Source organism: Podarcis erhardii (genome assembly GCF_964252035.2).
Source record: "Podarcis erhardii genome assembly, chromosome: 8".
NCBI lineage: Eukaryota > Metazoa > Chordata > Lepidosauria > Squamata > Lacertidae > Podarcis > Podarcis erhardii.
This window is the reverse complement of record NC_138499.1, coordinates 21,409,917-21,424,080: the sequence shown is the minus strand read 5'-3', so window position 1 is coordinate 21,424,080 and position 14,164 is coordinate 21,409,917. Positions and strand designations below refer to the sequence as shown.

General features: G+C 43.7%; 1 protein-coding gene across 1 annotated transcript; it reads right to left on the bottom strand.

Annotated features, from left to right (window-relative positions):
- Positions 1-631: 631 nt before the first annotated feature.
- ABRA (actin binding Rho activating protein) lies at positions 632-13,274 on the bottom strand. Its single transcript, XM_081874527.1, has 2 exons — positions 12,478-13,274; positions 632-3,281 (listed from the first exon to the last, which is right to left on the bottom strand). Exons 1-2 carry the CDS (start codon positions 13,212-13,214, stop codon positions 2,819-2,821), a joined length of 1,200 nt encoding a protein of 399 aa, XP_081730653.1. The 5' UTR covers positions 13,215-13,274; the 3' UTR covers positions 632-2,818.
- Between the last annotated feature and the right edge of the window lie 890 nt (positions 13,275-14,164).

Here is a 14,164-nt window from a genome sequence, read left to right as displayed (position 1 = left end):
ATGTGATAAGGTTCTAGAAATTGGTGCCCCTGCAAAATGCTATTTGAATTTATTGGTTTTTCTTGCCTACCAATGCTTGGCGGAGAACCTATTTCGTCTGCAGTTGAAGCATAGAGGGTGAAAAATCCAATATTTTGTCTTTTCATAATAGACAGATTACTTTCCCTAGTATCATTGTAGACAGTATTAGGGGTCAATAGTATCTTAGGTAAAGGTAAAGGTAAAGGGACCCCTGACCATTAGGTCCAGTCGTGACCAACTCTGGGGTTGCGGTGCTCATCTTGCTTTATTGGCCGAGGGAGCCGGGGTACAGCTTTGCAGGGGGTTGGACTACATGACCCATGTGGCCAGCATGACTAAGCCGCTTCTGGCAAACCAGAGCTGCGCACGGAAACGCCGTTTACCTTCCTGCCGGAGCGATACCTATTTATCTACTTGTACTTTGATGTGCTTTCGAACTGCTAGGTTGGCAGGAGCAGGGACCGAGCAACGGGAGCTCACCCCATCTCAGGGATTCGAACCGCCGACCTTCTGCTCAGCAAGTCCTGGGCTCTGTGGTTTAACCCACAGCGCCACCCGCGTCCCTGTTACAGGTTTATAAAGGCCCTTTGAAATTTTTACCTAGTTAGAATCTTCCTTTAACCCAACAAAAATATTTTTCATTGTAGCTGTATGCAGAGTTCATGTTGATCAATACTTATTGATGATTTTGTCTGCAACTGCAGAGTTCGTGTTGATCAATACTTACTGACGATTTTGACTGCAATTGCATCTGCAAATATTTTCAAGCATCCTCATCTCGGGGTTGCTAGACTTGTGGTAACTCGAATCAAGGGAACTGAGATGACGTAAACAGATATGATACTTGCATGGAATGTCCATGTTCAGAGGTGATACAATTCTGGCTACTGGTCACAGGTAGGGCTGTTCCCTTCTGTGATGCTTATAGGTTCTTGGTGGGCATTTTGCTGGCCATTGCTAGAAAAGATGCTAGCTGAAATGGACCTTGGTATGACCAGCAAGGCTCTTACATTTTAATCTAGGATTAACCCCCTCTGATTGTTATGGTGAGAAATTTCTGTAGTGGATCCTCTCCAGTGACTCAGGAGAAATAGGCAACAGTTGTTCTGCTTGCTGCATGTCACAATATAGTATAGTAAGCAACACCTTAAAGAATAGCTTCCAATCAGAATAATGCAATGGAACCCACCTTGTGTGCCTGCGTGCGTATAAAGTTTTCTCCAGTGTTAGTCCTGCTCAGAGTAGATCCATTGAAATTAGGACATGACTAATTTAGGTTATGATTTCAATGGGTCAACTTTGAGTTGGACTAGCGTTTGATTCAACCAAAGAGAGAGTGTGTGTATAATGCTTTCTTGCTAATGTAAAAGAACAAGAAGAATTTGATGATTGATGGTTTTTGTATTTGGCAGAAATAGTATCCAACACATTATTTTTTGACAACATACCCTTGCGATCTGCAGACCGGGGACACTTGTGACCCCATTCTAGAGAACTACTGGTACTCAAAGCAGCTCTAAAGTGCACACACCTCTGTATAGAACCTAAGCAAATAATGGCATTATAAAGGGCAAACAATCTTCAAAATAAAATCACATATAGAGAGAGCTGAAGTGATACATTAGAACTCAATCTTGCAGTCTCAAAAGCAATCAGTTTTTTTGTTCAAGGAGAGTATTGCCTTTTTTCACCACTTATTTCAAAGCAATTGTTTTGCAAACAATGTTAGTATGCAAATCTCTAAAGTCTCATTCCATGCCTATATATGTAGGAAATTTATTCCTTAGCAAAATAAGGAATTTACTGCAAATAAATAAGTTTGTATTGTGAGTCAAAACATTTTTGCCAACCTATCTGTAATGCCTGGAAAACATTTCTGACAATATTAGCTTTATGACTGAAAATAGTCATACATCATTTTTTCTTCTGTGAGAAGATGTGTGATCTTTCAGTTTGAAAGAAAACATGGGGTAGGAGTAGATTTTGTTTTGGTACATTTTAACATTAAACAGTAAAAGTATAATACTGTACTGTTTATCCGGAGGCTATCCCATACGTTTTTCAAGCACTTGTCAATCAGCGTCATAAATACATAGTTATAAAAATAAATAATTAAACACAGCAAAATAGTCCAGCTATACATTTTGAAGCAGCTACAGGTTGACTTACATAGTGTATAAAATTGATGCCATCCTGAAGTTTATCGTGACTTAGTAAATATAAATGTGCATATTGCACAGTTTATATAAGTAATGCTACAGTATAGTTTATTATACTTAGTCTAGGATTTCTTTCCAGTCACCTGAAATGTCATGTAGAAAGAATGCCATAAACTTAAGAGTTCAGGCCCCAGTTTCCACTGATTTAGTATTAAAACTGAGGTATCGGGGTACTTGAACATTACTTCCAAATGTTAATAGATAAATTTGCTGCTGTTACCACTCTTAAACCCAACAAGCATACAGTATATATTGAACACATGCAATGCTACTTGTATTCTGATTGAATAATGTGAACTTCATTCCCTTATATGCTAGTCTACTCTGTGCAGTTCAGCCTTATAAAACTGGCTGAAGAAGCATGAACTTGCTAGTAACATGTAGACATTACTTATTACTTATTATGGGTTACAGGTCCCATGATCTGACCAATGGGTGTGCTGACTGATGGGTATCATAGTCCAAAACACTGGCTACCCCAAGAAGAACTTGGATGTCTCAGCTGGAGTAGTCAACATATAGTTGACAGGAGTTACCAGGAATCAATAATGCTTTGGGTTATCCCATGAAGAATAGCATTATTCTAGCAAAGTTATTATCACATGGTCATCCCGGCCTTGCCACAACATTTCTCCTTCAAAGTCCAGCATCCCATGCTTCCTGGCCCTCATGAGTATTCCAACGACCTTATCCGAAATACGGACGTATCTTTCAAACAGGTCACCAAAAGTGACTTGGATCTTGCTATCACGGCGGTGCCGAGCCATCGTTCTGATGATGAAGCACATGTCTTTCATCTCTCGGTGGATGTGGTCCTCCGCTCTCTTGGCCCTTTCTGCCGTTTTTGTACCTTCTTTAGGACGGCCATAGCCTTCATCTCCTTTGCGCAGGCGGGTGGACATGGCCAGGTCGTAATCAAACTCCTCACTGAAGGGGTTGAGCTTTTGTGTGATCATGTGCTCATCTGCCCAGTCTTCCCATCTCCCTCTCAGATTGTGGACAGGGCTGTATTTCTTGGAGGCCTTGACGTTTCTGTTTGCACTGAAAGAACCAAGAAATAGATGGGTTTTTGAACTGCATTAAATGGCAACGGAATGCCTTTTAGTACTGTTCATCTTTTGCTTTAAAGGGCAGGCCACTAGGTGGCATGTTATCACCAATTCTAAAAGTCACATCTTTATAATAGCTTCATCTGAGCATGCTTACAACTGTCTCCTTGCCATCTCTTTTATCTTGGAACGCCAGATTTTGTTCAGGATTGCATTATTACTATTTTCCTGTCAAGAACAATAACCCTTTATTTGGCTTATTATTTGCTGTATCTGCACGGTCCTTTGTCCCATGAGCTCAGGCGGAGGGCAACCTTACCTGATGGTTTCAACACACCTTTGATGTAGTTTGGCTGAAAGTGAATGATGGTCCCAAGGTCACCCAGTGAGCTTCATGGAGCAAGCTTGGTTTTTCCCCCTGCTCTGAAAGATAGGACCTGAACCAATGGCTTCAAGTTACAAGAAAGGAGATTCCGACTAGACGTTAGGAAAAACTTTCTGACAGTAAAAGCTGTTTGACAGTGAAATGGACCCCATTGGAGGGTGGTGGACTCTCCATCATTGAATGGTTTTTTTTTACTAGAAGTTGAATTGCCACCTATCATGGATGCTTTAGTTGAGATTCCTGCATTGCAAGGGGTTGGACTAGATGACCCTCAGGTACTTTCCAACTCTACAGTCCTATGATTCAATGATTCTGAGTTCCAGGGCGGACATCGAAGCACTCTAGCCACCATACCACACAGTGCTGTAGTATAATAAAACATACATAAAATCACACATTTCCTGTGTCAGCCTGTCCAAATCGAAAATTCTTCACAGTTCCACTGGAAGATCCCAAGGAAACAAATTTCACTGTTAACGGCACAGGAACCAAAAGCATCTCTGTGCCCACGGAATCTTAAAAATTGGTACAATAAGGGCTAAGATATGATACAGCTGCGGCGTTCCTTTTACACCTCCTCTGGCCCAGTAGAAAACTACACCTCCCATCTAGACTTCTATCTCCCAATCATCTTTGCCCAGCCTATGGGGAGTTGACGGGGGTGGTATAATTCCAACCAAAAGTCTTCGATTCAGCTAGGGGGTAGGGCTGCTGAATGAGGAGGCTGTGGCACTGGAGCCCACCTGGAGCTGAGGCTCACTGGTAGCCCTGTTCCACCATTTGAGGAACCCTGTCCGAGGGAAATGCAGCCCTTGACAGCAAAAGGGGCCACTTGCTCCTAGTTTTGTCCACCCCCCCAGCTCCTGTTTACAGCCGTCCCCCTTCTGAAACCGCTGCTCTGTTTTCTGAATTCCTGGACAACCTTGCATGCTGGTTGCAAGCTATGAATACTTGGAAAGGTCAGCCCGAACAGCATTCCATCTGCTGAATGTCCCTCTGTTGTTACAAGTCCAATGACAACGCATGTGAAATACGTTAAGTGAAATGGTACTCCTAAGCTTCAGGGAGGGGAAAAAACCCATTATAGCTCACCAAAGTACCTATATTTTGAACCTTCTTTCTGATATCTTTGCTATCTGCTCAGTCACGCAGAAGGCAGATGCAGATGCAGTACAGCAGCTGTCCTCTCCCAGTCTCCCGGTCTATGACTTCTTAGGCCTTGCGTGCCTTCCCTTCCTCCTTGTCTGATTCCTGCAAAGTTACAAAGGCTGGAAGCGGTGAGGGAAAGGAAAGCAGCTGCAAAGATGCTTTAAGTTCCGGATCCTATTTTAAAACTTCTGATTGCTTTGTGCCTCTGACATTTGCTCCCACCCCCTCCATTCTTCCCACTTAGTTCTTTTAATCCTCCTTTCAAACTAAATACTATTATCACCTTCCCATTTTAATCTTCTCCTTAGTGGGCTAGATTAGCACCACTTGTTTTGCTTTTGGTTTGCTGCTTTGACACCCAAACATAATCTAACGCCGACTCTCTCTTCCTTTCTCATAGGAATCTTCTGCTGTGACACTTCCTGCCTCTGTTTCCCTTTCATATTTCTTTTTTCAATTTTTCATTTTTTTATTAGAAAGGGCCAGCTGAGTCCTCTGTACTATTAGCAGCCTAATGCTGGGAAACGCCAATTGATTGGGTCAGAAGTATTATCAGAAACAAAACGGGGACTCACAGAACATCACCATCGCTATGGCCACAGGCACACCGCAGAAGCATCACAGAAGGGACCACTTTAAATAGTCATGGCTTCCTTGTTGTTCGTTAATGGTGCTGAGAGTTGTTAGGAGACTCATATTCTCCTCACAGAACTACAGTTCCCCGAATGCCTTAATCTTTACAGGGAACTCTGAGGATTGCAGCTCTGTGAGGGGAATAAGGGTCTACCAACAACTCCCAGCACCCTGACCAAACTCCTGCTCCCGTAATTCTTTGGGGAAAGCCATGACTGTTTAAAGTGGTACCACAGTGCTTTAAATGTACAGTGTGAATGTGGCCTATGCAGTGCCAGATTACCAAATAGGCAAAGCATGCACTGACTTATGCTTTTTAGGGGCCTGGTGACAGTGGATCAAAATAATATTGATTTGATTTTGAAAGAAAATTACAATCAAGATTTCTCAGCTCAATATTATCCCACTAGAGCATGAGCACAAGGGGGACCATGAGATTTTGACTGCCATGGGGCCTCCACAAGGTTTAATCCAGCACTGGGCTTCTCCTTGAGGCTGGTAGCATTAACAGACATGGAACCCAAGGGCATTTACCAGCAACTCTAGACTACAACTTCACATAGTCTGAGGCAGAGGCAGGAACGTGTGGTCCTCTAGCACGTCCCTAACTGTTGGCCATGAACTACTGTTCAGCAACATCTTGAGGGTCAGGGAAGGATCTTTGTGTTTCACAGCTATGTGCCATTGAGAAGGGCACTAGGCTGATCTAGACCTTGTGGTACATGTCAGGAGTGGACTGAACTGAATTCTGGTGGAGCTGGATGCAAACGTTCTACTCTCCACCCAAACTGCCTGCAGTGAAGCCAGTAGGGTTTACCCATTACTACAGTATATAGCAGTGATCTTGTCCAGAGCCACTGTGGTGTATGTCAAAATAAGAACAGGGAAACCTGAGTTTAAACCCCAGTCATCCATAAAGCTCACTGGGTGTCCTTGAGCTAGACTGGGCACCATCCCAGAAGCCCTTTTTAGTGCTCTCCCCTCACACAATTACAGTCACGCTGGAGGAAGAGCAAAGGTATGTCTGCTGGACTTGTTTCCGCCATTATGCGCTTGCTGCCTCCCTGATTTTTTATTTTAGCAGGATGGGGGGAGTCTTAAGTGAAGAGCCTGGTGTGTGTGTGTGTGTGTAGTAGGTTCCTCTTGCAATTTAGAACCCTGTTCCCTAGTACTGTTGTGAGAAGAAAGAAAGAAAGAAAGAAAGAAAGAAAGAAAGAAAGAAAGAGAGAGAGAGGTAGGGGAGAAGTCTTGTACATGACTTGGTTCCATTGAGGAAAGGAAGGTTAGAAATGTGCTTGTTAATTTTGAATTTCTGAGAGTTCTTTCAGACCTGTTAACCACCAGAAGGATCAGAACAGGGTGGTGCGATTGGTTTGGTCACACTGGGTGCCACACTTAAGGGAGCGCCAAAACAATGTTGTAGAACAGAGTGTGAGGGAGGGGGTGCTGAATTTTAGCATTGCACAGGGCGCTGCTGAAATCTGAGAACCAAAAGTCTGCCTGTGATCAGAACAGCAAACACAATCTGAAAGGGGAACTATTCTTCCCTCTCTCTCCCTCTCCCTCTCCCTCTCCCTCAAAGGTATGTTTCCCTGCCACTTCAGTGCTAGGCCAGCCATGTGAGAACCAACCATCTGGATGCAAGCCAAGCTAGGCATACTGAGGAAATGCAAAGGTCTTTCAAAACGACCTTGCAACTTCGTGGAATTCAAAACTTTGTAGTTCTGTATAAACACACCGGGATTTCTTCAATGCCACTTGCCTGTTACTTTCCTCGAAGGCATTGTTTTTTAAATAGGGAGGGAAACACTCGGTGTCCTATTAACACAGCCCAAAGTGTGGGTGGTTTGTGTTTTGTCCACACCAATGTAATGCCAGATAGTTACTGCTAGAGTACGGAGACCAAGTTATATTTATTTCTCTTTATTTAAAGCATCTTTATCCTGCAAAAAAAAAAAAAGAAAAAAAAAGAGGTTCACATGAGGTGACTCTGCAGGTGCGACCTTGTGTGATTTAATGCCCCTCCATACAAAAAATAGCCCCTACACATAGAAAGCTAGATGCTAGGGAGGGTTTTAGACTAGCCATGTTCCTTACTGGCCAGCTCTCTATGTGCAGGAAATGGTTGTTTGTGAAAACGGACTGAATTCTGTGGGCATCTCCATTGGCAATCTGGCAGTACAATCCACACAGAGGTCTATTGCTTGAGTGAGAACCAAATTACAGGTAACGGGGGGTTCAGTGTTTAGGTAAAGCAGATGCCAATGGGTGCGGATGGAGCAGGAGCATGTGAGGAAAGGGAGGAGAAATTGAAACCCTTTCCAGCCAAGTCTGCCATCCAATTAGCTATACGTCAACCTGTGCTTTTCTACACGTGGAGTAACAAAAGTTTTGGGGGAGACTATTGTGTTTTTCAAGCGGACACTCAGCTGGCAAGGGATGTATTGCAGCCCAAGGGTTTTCTTTCTCACAGGCAGAATTTTTTAAAGGCAATTTCCTTCACAGGCTGACACTGATTTGAAGGAAAATTTCCCCTCACATGATAGTCCAATCTCTTCCATCTTTAGCGATTCGCCAATCTGACTCATAACGAGAGAAAAATCATGAGGTAAAATTAATACCGCTGGAACATGTACAAATCAATGCTAATCATTGATGATGATGATGATGATGATTTAAGGTGGGCACCTTCAACCTCAGGCTCCACGGTGGGTTACAACATTATAACACAATATTAAAAACAGTTTAAATCAATTTATAATCACAAAAACAAGGTGGGTCCTGAACATATACACCTCAAATGTGAAAAGCCAATGCAAAGAGGTGCATGGGCCTGCAAAAACTAATTCTGAGGGCTGGTTTGCCTGAGGCAGTGAGATAGAATATTTATTATTGCATTTTCTTTTGACCTCCAAGGAGGTCAAGGTGGCATAAATGGTTCTCTCCCTCTTCATTTTATCCTTACAACTCCTCAGTGAGGTAGGCTATGCTGAAAAGGGGGGGGGGGGAATGACTGGCCTACCTAAGGTGACCAGCATTCTTCATGGTTGACTGAAGATTTGAACCCTGGTTTCTGAGATCCTAGTCTACCATCCTAACCATGGCTGGATTGGCCTAAGATTGCTCTTTAGATTTTAAGGTACATACTAATCTTTATTAATATATTTCTAGCACACTTTTTAGTGCCAGATCCTTGCAAGGCACCTTTATGGAGGGATGTTAAAAACAAAAGAATTGGCAGATATAATAAAAACAGCACCAGAGAAAATCCTATGCTGGGAGCCAGCAAAATAAAAATAAAATAAAATAATTCTTTACCGCTTCTGAACAGCCGTGTTAAGGTGAAGCTCTTCAGAAAATATTTGAGAAGTTCATGTGACACTGGCTAAAGGTTACTTACATCATCACTACGGTTGCATTTTATTTTTAGTGAGTAGTTCGGTTAATCCAGGATGAACTGAATGGGCTGTTTAGTGGAAATTGTATATGTGTGGCAAATTTGACCCTCTTCTTTTCAGGAATAGATCTGAATTGGCAACGAAGCCATCCAAAGTTACTGGGAATACAGAAAAGAAATGTTGGGCCATTGGTCAAAATGAACACTACAGAACTATATATAACAGGAAGTTTGCCTGCTTGGCAGTGTCCCACCAGTCTTAATTTTAGGTTTCTAGTTCAAGTGGGTGAGTGGACTGGCCATGATCCTTGACAGCTTGAAGGTTTTACACAGTCTCAAGTGGGTGCGAAAGCCAGTACCCCACTCCTGTGATAGTTTTACACCCTCTTTAAACAGGTGTGAATGACTATGCAGGGATACAGAAATGAGTGGAGAAGCCAGCTTGGTAATAGGATGGGGGGGCGGGGAGTCCAGGTTGCTCTGGCAGTAAAACAGACTAGATTAGGAGCATTCCAAAATAGATAAATATCATTTGATTGTTCTCTCCTGCCTCCACTGCAGGACAAGGTATGTTGCTATTTTATGTCAATTATTTAAGTGACAGTGAATGTCCAAAATTTGGTGAGTATTGTCAATATCAGACTAGTATTTCATGAACGTTCAGCAAGGATATAGCCAGCCAATCTCACAAGGGTTGTTGTGAGGTTAATGTTTGGGGACTGTAGGGATGAACCCTGAGCTTCTTGTTTTATTCTTTTAGTAAACTGCTTTGAAGTTTTTCTGTTTTTGTTTTTTGCAATCAAGTGGTGTGTGTGTGTGTGTGTGTGTGTGTGTAAGGAAGCAAACAAACAATATATAAGCTATATCTTTGGGTACATTTCTAATAATTGAATATTGCATTAAAAAAGCAAAAGTACAGGAATGCCTTGGAACTTTGAGGACTCCCAAGACGGGGGCTCAGTTCAGGATTTCAAGGTCCAGCTGGTGAAAGCTAAAGGTAAAGGACCCCTGGACAGTTAAGTCCAGTCCAAGGCGACTATGGGGTTACGGCGCTCATTTCGCTTTCAGGCTGAGGGAGCCAGCATTTGTCCACAGACAGCTTTCTGGGTCATGTGGCCAGTATGACTAAATCATTTCTGGTGCAACAGAGGACTGTGACAAGCGCCAGAGTGCATGGAAACACTGTTTGCCTTCCCGCGGCAGTGGTACATATTTATCTACTTGCACTGATGTGCTTTCGAACTGCTAGGTTGGCAGGAGCTGGGACAGAGCAACGGGAGCTCACCCTGTCGTGCAGATACGAACCGCTGACCTTCTGATCAGCAAGCCCAAGAGGCTCAGTGGTTTAGCCCACAGCGCCACCCGCATCTCCTCCAGCTGGTAAAGGACCGTAGCTCAGTGGTGGAGCATCTATCAGCTTTACATGCAGAAGGCGCCAGGTTTGAACCCTAGCATCTCCAGGTGCTGAGAGAGAATCCTGTCTTAAACCCTGGAGAACTGTTGCCAATCAGTGTGGACTATAGTGAGCTAGATAGCCAACAGTCTTATTCAGTATACTCCGGCTTCCAATGTTCCTATGTATGGAAATGATCAGCACTGCAAAAACTGAAAGGTTTTTCAAAACTATCACCCTTTCCTCTATGCAGCTGTGTGAGAATGGTGGCTTAAGTTGAAGGGCACGTAAATGAAACTGAAAAGTAAATGTGGGGAAAGTACAGAACTGCAGGTGTCGCGAACCTATCCTATAAATCACTTTCTTGTCATTATTCCTTTGGTGTGTTCAATTGCTACATGACACGTCTGGTGGCAACTCATGTGGTTCTGGCCAAATGCTTTTCTTTCTTTCTTTTTTAAGGAAAGAAAATGTTGCAGTCATTATTCTTCTATGCAGGGCAGGGCAGGTGAAGTGGCTGCACACAGCTATAGGTACTTTGCAGTAGTTTTTCTTCCTGCAAACAACAGATCGGAAATTGTCCCTCTTTCCAGATTTGCATTGTGTGGATAATTGGCATTTCATAAAGGCCAGTTGCATGGGAGGGCCAGGGCAAAATCCAGCTGTGTGCAGCTTTCTCCTACAGAGTAAGCTAATAAGCATCTCCTTCTGTCTCTCCAAGTGGCTAACACAAACTTTCGTCCACTAGGATACTAGAAGTAGCTATTCTAACAGTTATGTATTAAAACAGTTGTTTTACTTTGTTCTTAGAGGTGTAAAGGTAAAGGTAAAGGTACCCCTGCCCGTACGGGCCAGTCGTGTCTGACTCTAGGGTTGTGCGCCCATCTCACTTAAGAGGCCGGGGGCCAGCGCTGTCCGGAGACACTTCCGGGTCACGTGGCCAGTGTGACAAAGCTGCTCTGGCGAGCCAGCACCAGCGCAGCACACGAAAACGCCGTTTACCTTCCCGCTATAAAGCGGTAACTATTTATTTACTTGCACTTAGGGGTGCTTTCGAACTGCTAGGTGGGCAGGAGCTGGGACCGAAAGACGGGAGCTCACCCCGCCACGGGGATTCGAACCGCCGACCACGCGATCGGCAAGTCCTAGGCACTGAGGTTTTACCCACAGCGCCACCCGCGTCCCTCTTTTAGAGGTGAGTGGTGGGTAATTAATTGTAGAGTATTAGTAGTAACTATCTATCTATCTATCTATCTAATCAGCATCAATCTTTATAGATCTGTGATAGCCAAAGTTTGAGCCCCCCTGTAATCTCTCTATACATGCAGTAGATGACAAAATAGGATGTTTAGCCATGTGACATGTTGGTGGCCACTAAACTCATTGGCTATAGAAAAAGGATTATACAAATTAATGGATGATAGATCTAGCAACAGCCCTTAGGTATGATAAAGCTAAATAGAACATTCATTTCCAGAGGCATGAATATCAGGTGTTGACAACAAACAAGGGCAGTGGGCTGTTGCATCCGTGGTTTTTGTTTGTACTTCATGGAAGCACCTAGCTAACAGATGGAAACATCTGAAAACTTTAACACCAGTGCTAGAGTTACCCAAGTTGGCTAACCCCAAGTAATGTAGGTTCAGGGGTCTTCCAGATAACCTCTTTATTCAGTTATCTTGTTGCAGCAGAGTGTTTTAAGCCACTTTAATTGTGCAAACCAACGTTTGCTGTAAGCTACTGAACCTCTCCTTAATTCTGGAGCTATCATGTGACTAGAACCCACCAACCATAGCCTAGTATTTCCATTGTTAGGGTTATTTCAAAGACAGTTGAAAAAATATTTTACTGCACATGTTAGCATCTGCTATACCCAAAGGTCACTGGAAACTGCTTCTGTGTGAGGACTCCTCATGGGTCCTTACATGGGCCATTGTGCCGACCAGTTCATCACACACCCAATGACTTATTCTCCACCCACTGCCAAAATGTTCTTGATGTAGCATCATGGGAGAGACACTGTAGTGACGACTGAACATGAGCCCACTTTGCAGAAATGCAAATGGTGTATAAATGCCTTAAATAATAATAAATGCCTTTAATAAATAAAGCATCCATCAGATGGAAGCAGTTTCAAGGGGGGCGGATCTCCACCTGGCAGGCTCATTGGGTGAAGCAGCCCTTGTGAAGCCCACCTAGACCTATACTTGGAAAACTCAACAATTACTCACAGTGATGATGAAGGCCGTTTTATCCTCACAGTCCGTATTTCTTGGCTACTATTGCCAGCATCCAGTTTCTCCTCTGCGTCTCCTCCATAACCGCTGTCCTCGGTATCTAAGCTGTCGCTACGATAATTCTGTAGTTCCGGTTCATCGGCCTTATCTTCCTGTTCCATCTGTTTCCACCCCTTAGTCAGCTCCGACACCAGGTTAGAACACTTCCTCCTCCTTGTAGGGGACATTTTGCCACTGAGAAGCTTATCAATGTCTTCGGTACTCTTGTCTGTTGACGAACACCCATTGTCTTTTTCATACTTGTCGCTGAGGAGGCTCACACCACTGCCTCTTTCATAGGCTTTACTTACAATGGTCTTTGTCACCTCTTTGCTTCTGATGTTAAGTTTCTGGAGGGCTTCGTTTGATTCACTTGGGGCCTGCTCTCCATTTTCTTTTGGCTCCTGATGTACTGATGGAAAGGACACTCCATCTTTCGATTGGTCTTTCTTGAAATCGGTTGGTGGTTTTGGAAATACCCTCTCCCTTGGGGAATTCTCCTCAGAGGGCACCCATCCACTGGGCTCCTGGACTTGCTTCGTATGGTGGTCAGATGCCCACTGCTGCCAACCCCGTGCCAAGCTGATGACAAGGCTAGCCGTACGGATCTTTCTGATGGCCCTCTGGGCAGGGGCGTTCTTCTTCAGCTGTTCTTCTGGAGACATTGTGTTGCCTGTGGCTTCCTCACCCATCCCTGCGTTAACACCACTTAGTTAAGGCTGCCCTGTGGCAAGTAACTGGCAGAAGGGAATGGTAGGGATTTAAATAGATGGTGGTGGGGATTTATGATGCTGGAAAGTATGGGAAGCATTTCTCACATGGAAAGAGGATCCTTACTCTGACAGTGTTCTTTTTTTAAAAAGCCCAGGCTTGCATTTCACCTCAGCAGATGGGACACTGGATATGGTAAACATGGGTGACGCAGGACAGCCACAGCTGTGATGGAAATTAACAGCACCTGTATGTGCCCTCTCTAAAGGTACCTTAGTCATGCATTCGGTTTGACAGTAAAACGTGTTTTATGTAGCGGAATTTGCTTAATGGGATGGTTTTCGCTCTTTGCACTCAGGCAAATCAGTTAGTGAAAATGCTTGGAATTAGGCAATGCCAGAAATATCCTGGCTATCAATCAGTTAAAAAGTCAATCACTCTTATTCATCAATAAAGGGCTGCACACTAAGGCAGCTTTTTGCATGCACAGCTGAACTGCATACTGCGGGTTTGCCGTGACCACAGGATTTGGCTTGGGCCATGATTCTGTGCATTCAAAAATAGCCTGTCTCTATCCCAAGTGTGTTATAGGCTTCTTTTCCTTCAGTTCACTCTTTGTTTACTACAGTTCCCAGCCTATGAATGGGAAGAAAAGCATGGTTAAACATAAGAGCCCTGAGGGATCAGGCCAACGGCTCATCTAATCTAGGATGTTGTTTTCACTGTGGCCAAGCAGATGTCTGTAAGCAGGACCTGAGTGCAAGAGCATTCTCTCCACTTATGATTCCCAGAAACTGACATTCAGAAGTGTACTTCCTCCAACACTGGGGGTATAACATAGCCATTGTGGCTAGTGGCCATCAAAAGGCTTATCCTCAATGAATTTGTCTGAATCCTATCCAAGCTGGTGGTCATCATGACATTTTTTGGA

Bases quoted from the DNA above. Each gene is read 5' to 3' on its own strand.
- ABRA (XM_081874527.1), bottom strand. From the start codon at position 13,214: ATGGGTGAGGAAGCCACAGGCAACACAATGTCTCCAGAAGAACAGCTG. The intron at 3,282-12,477 runs GTGAGTAATTGT...TGGTTCTTTCAG, and splicing joins AAACGGCCTTCATCATCACT to TGCAAACAGAAACGTCAAGG.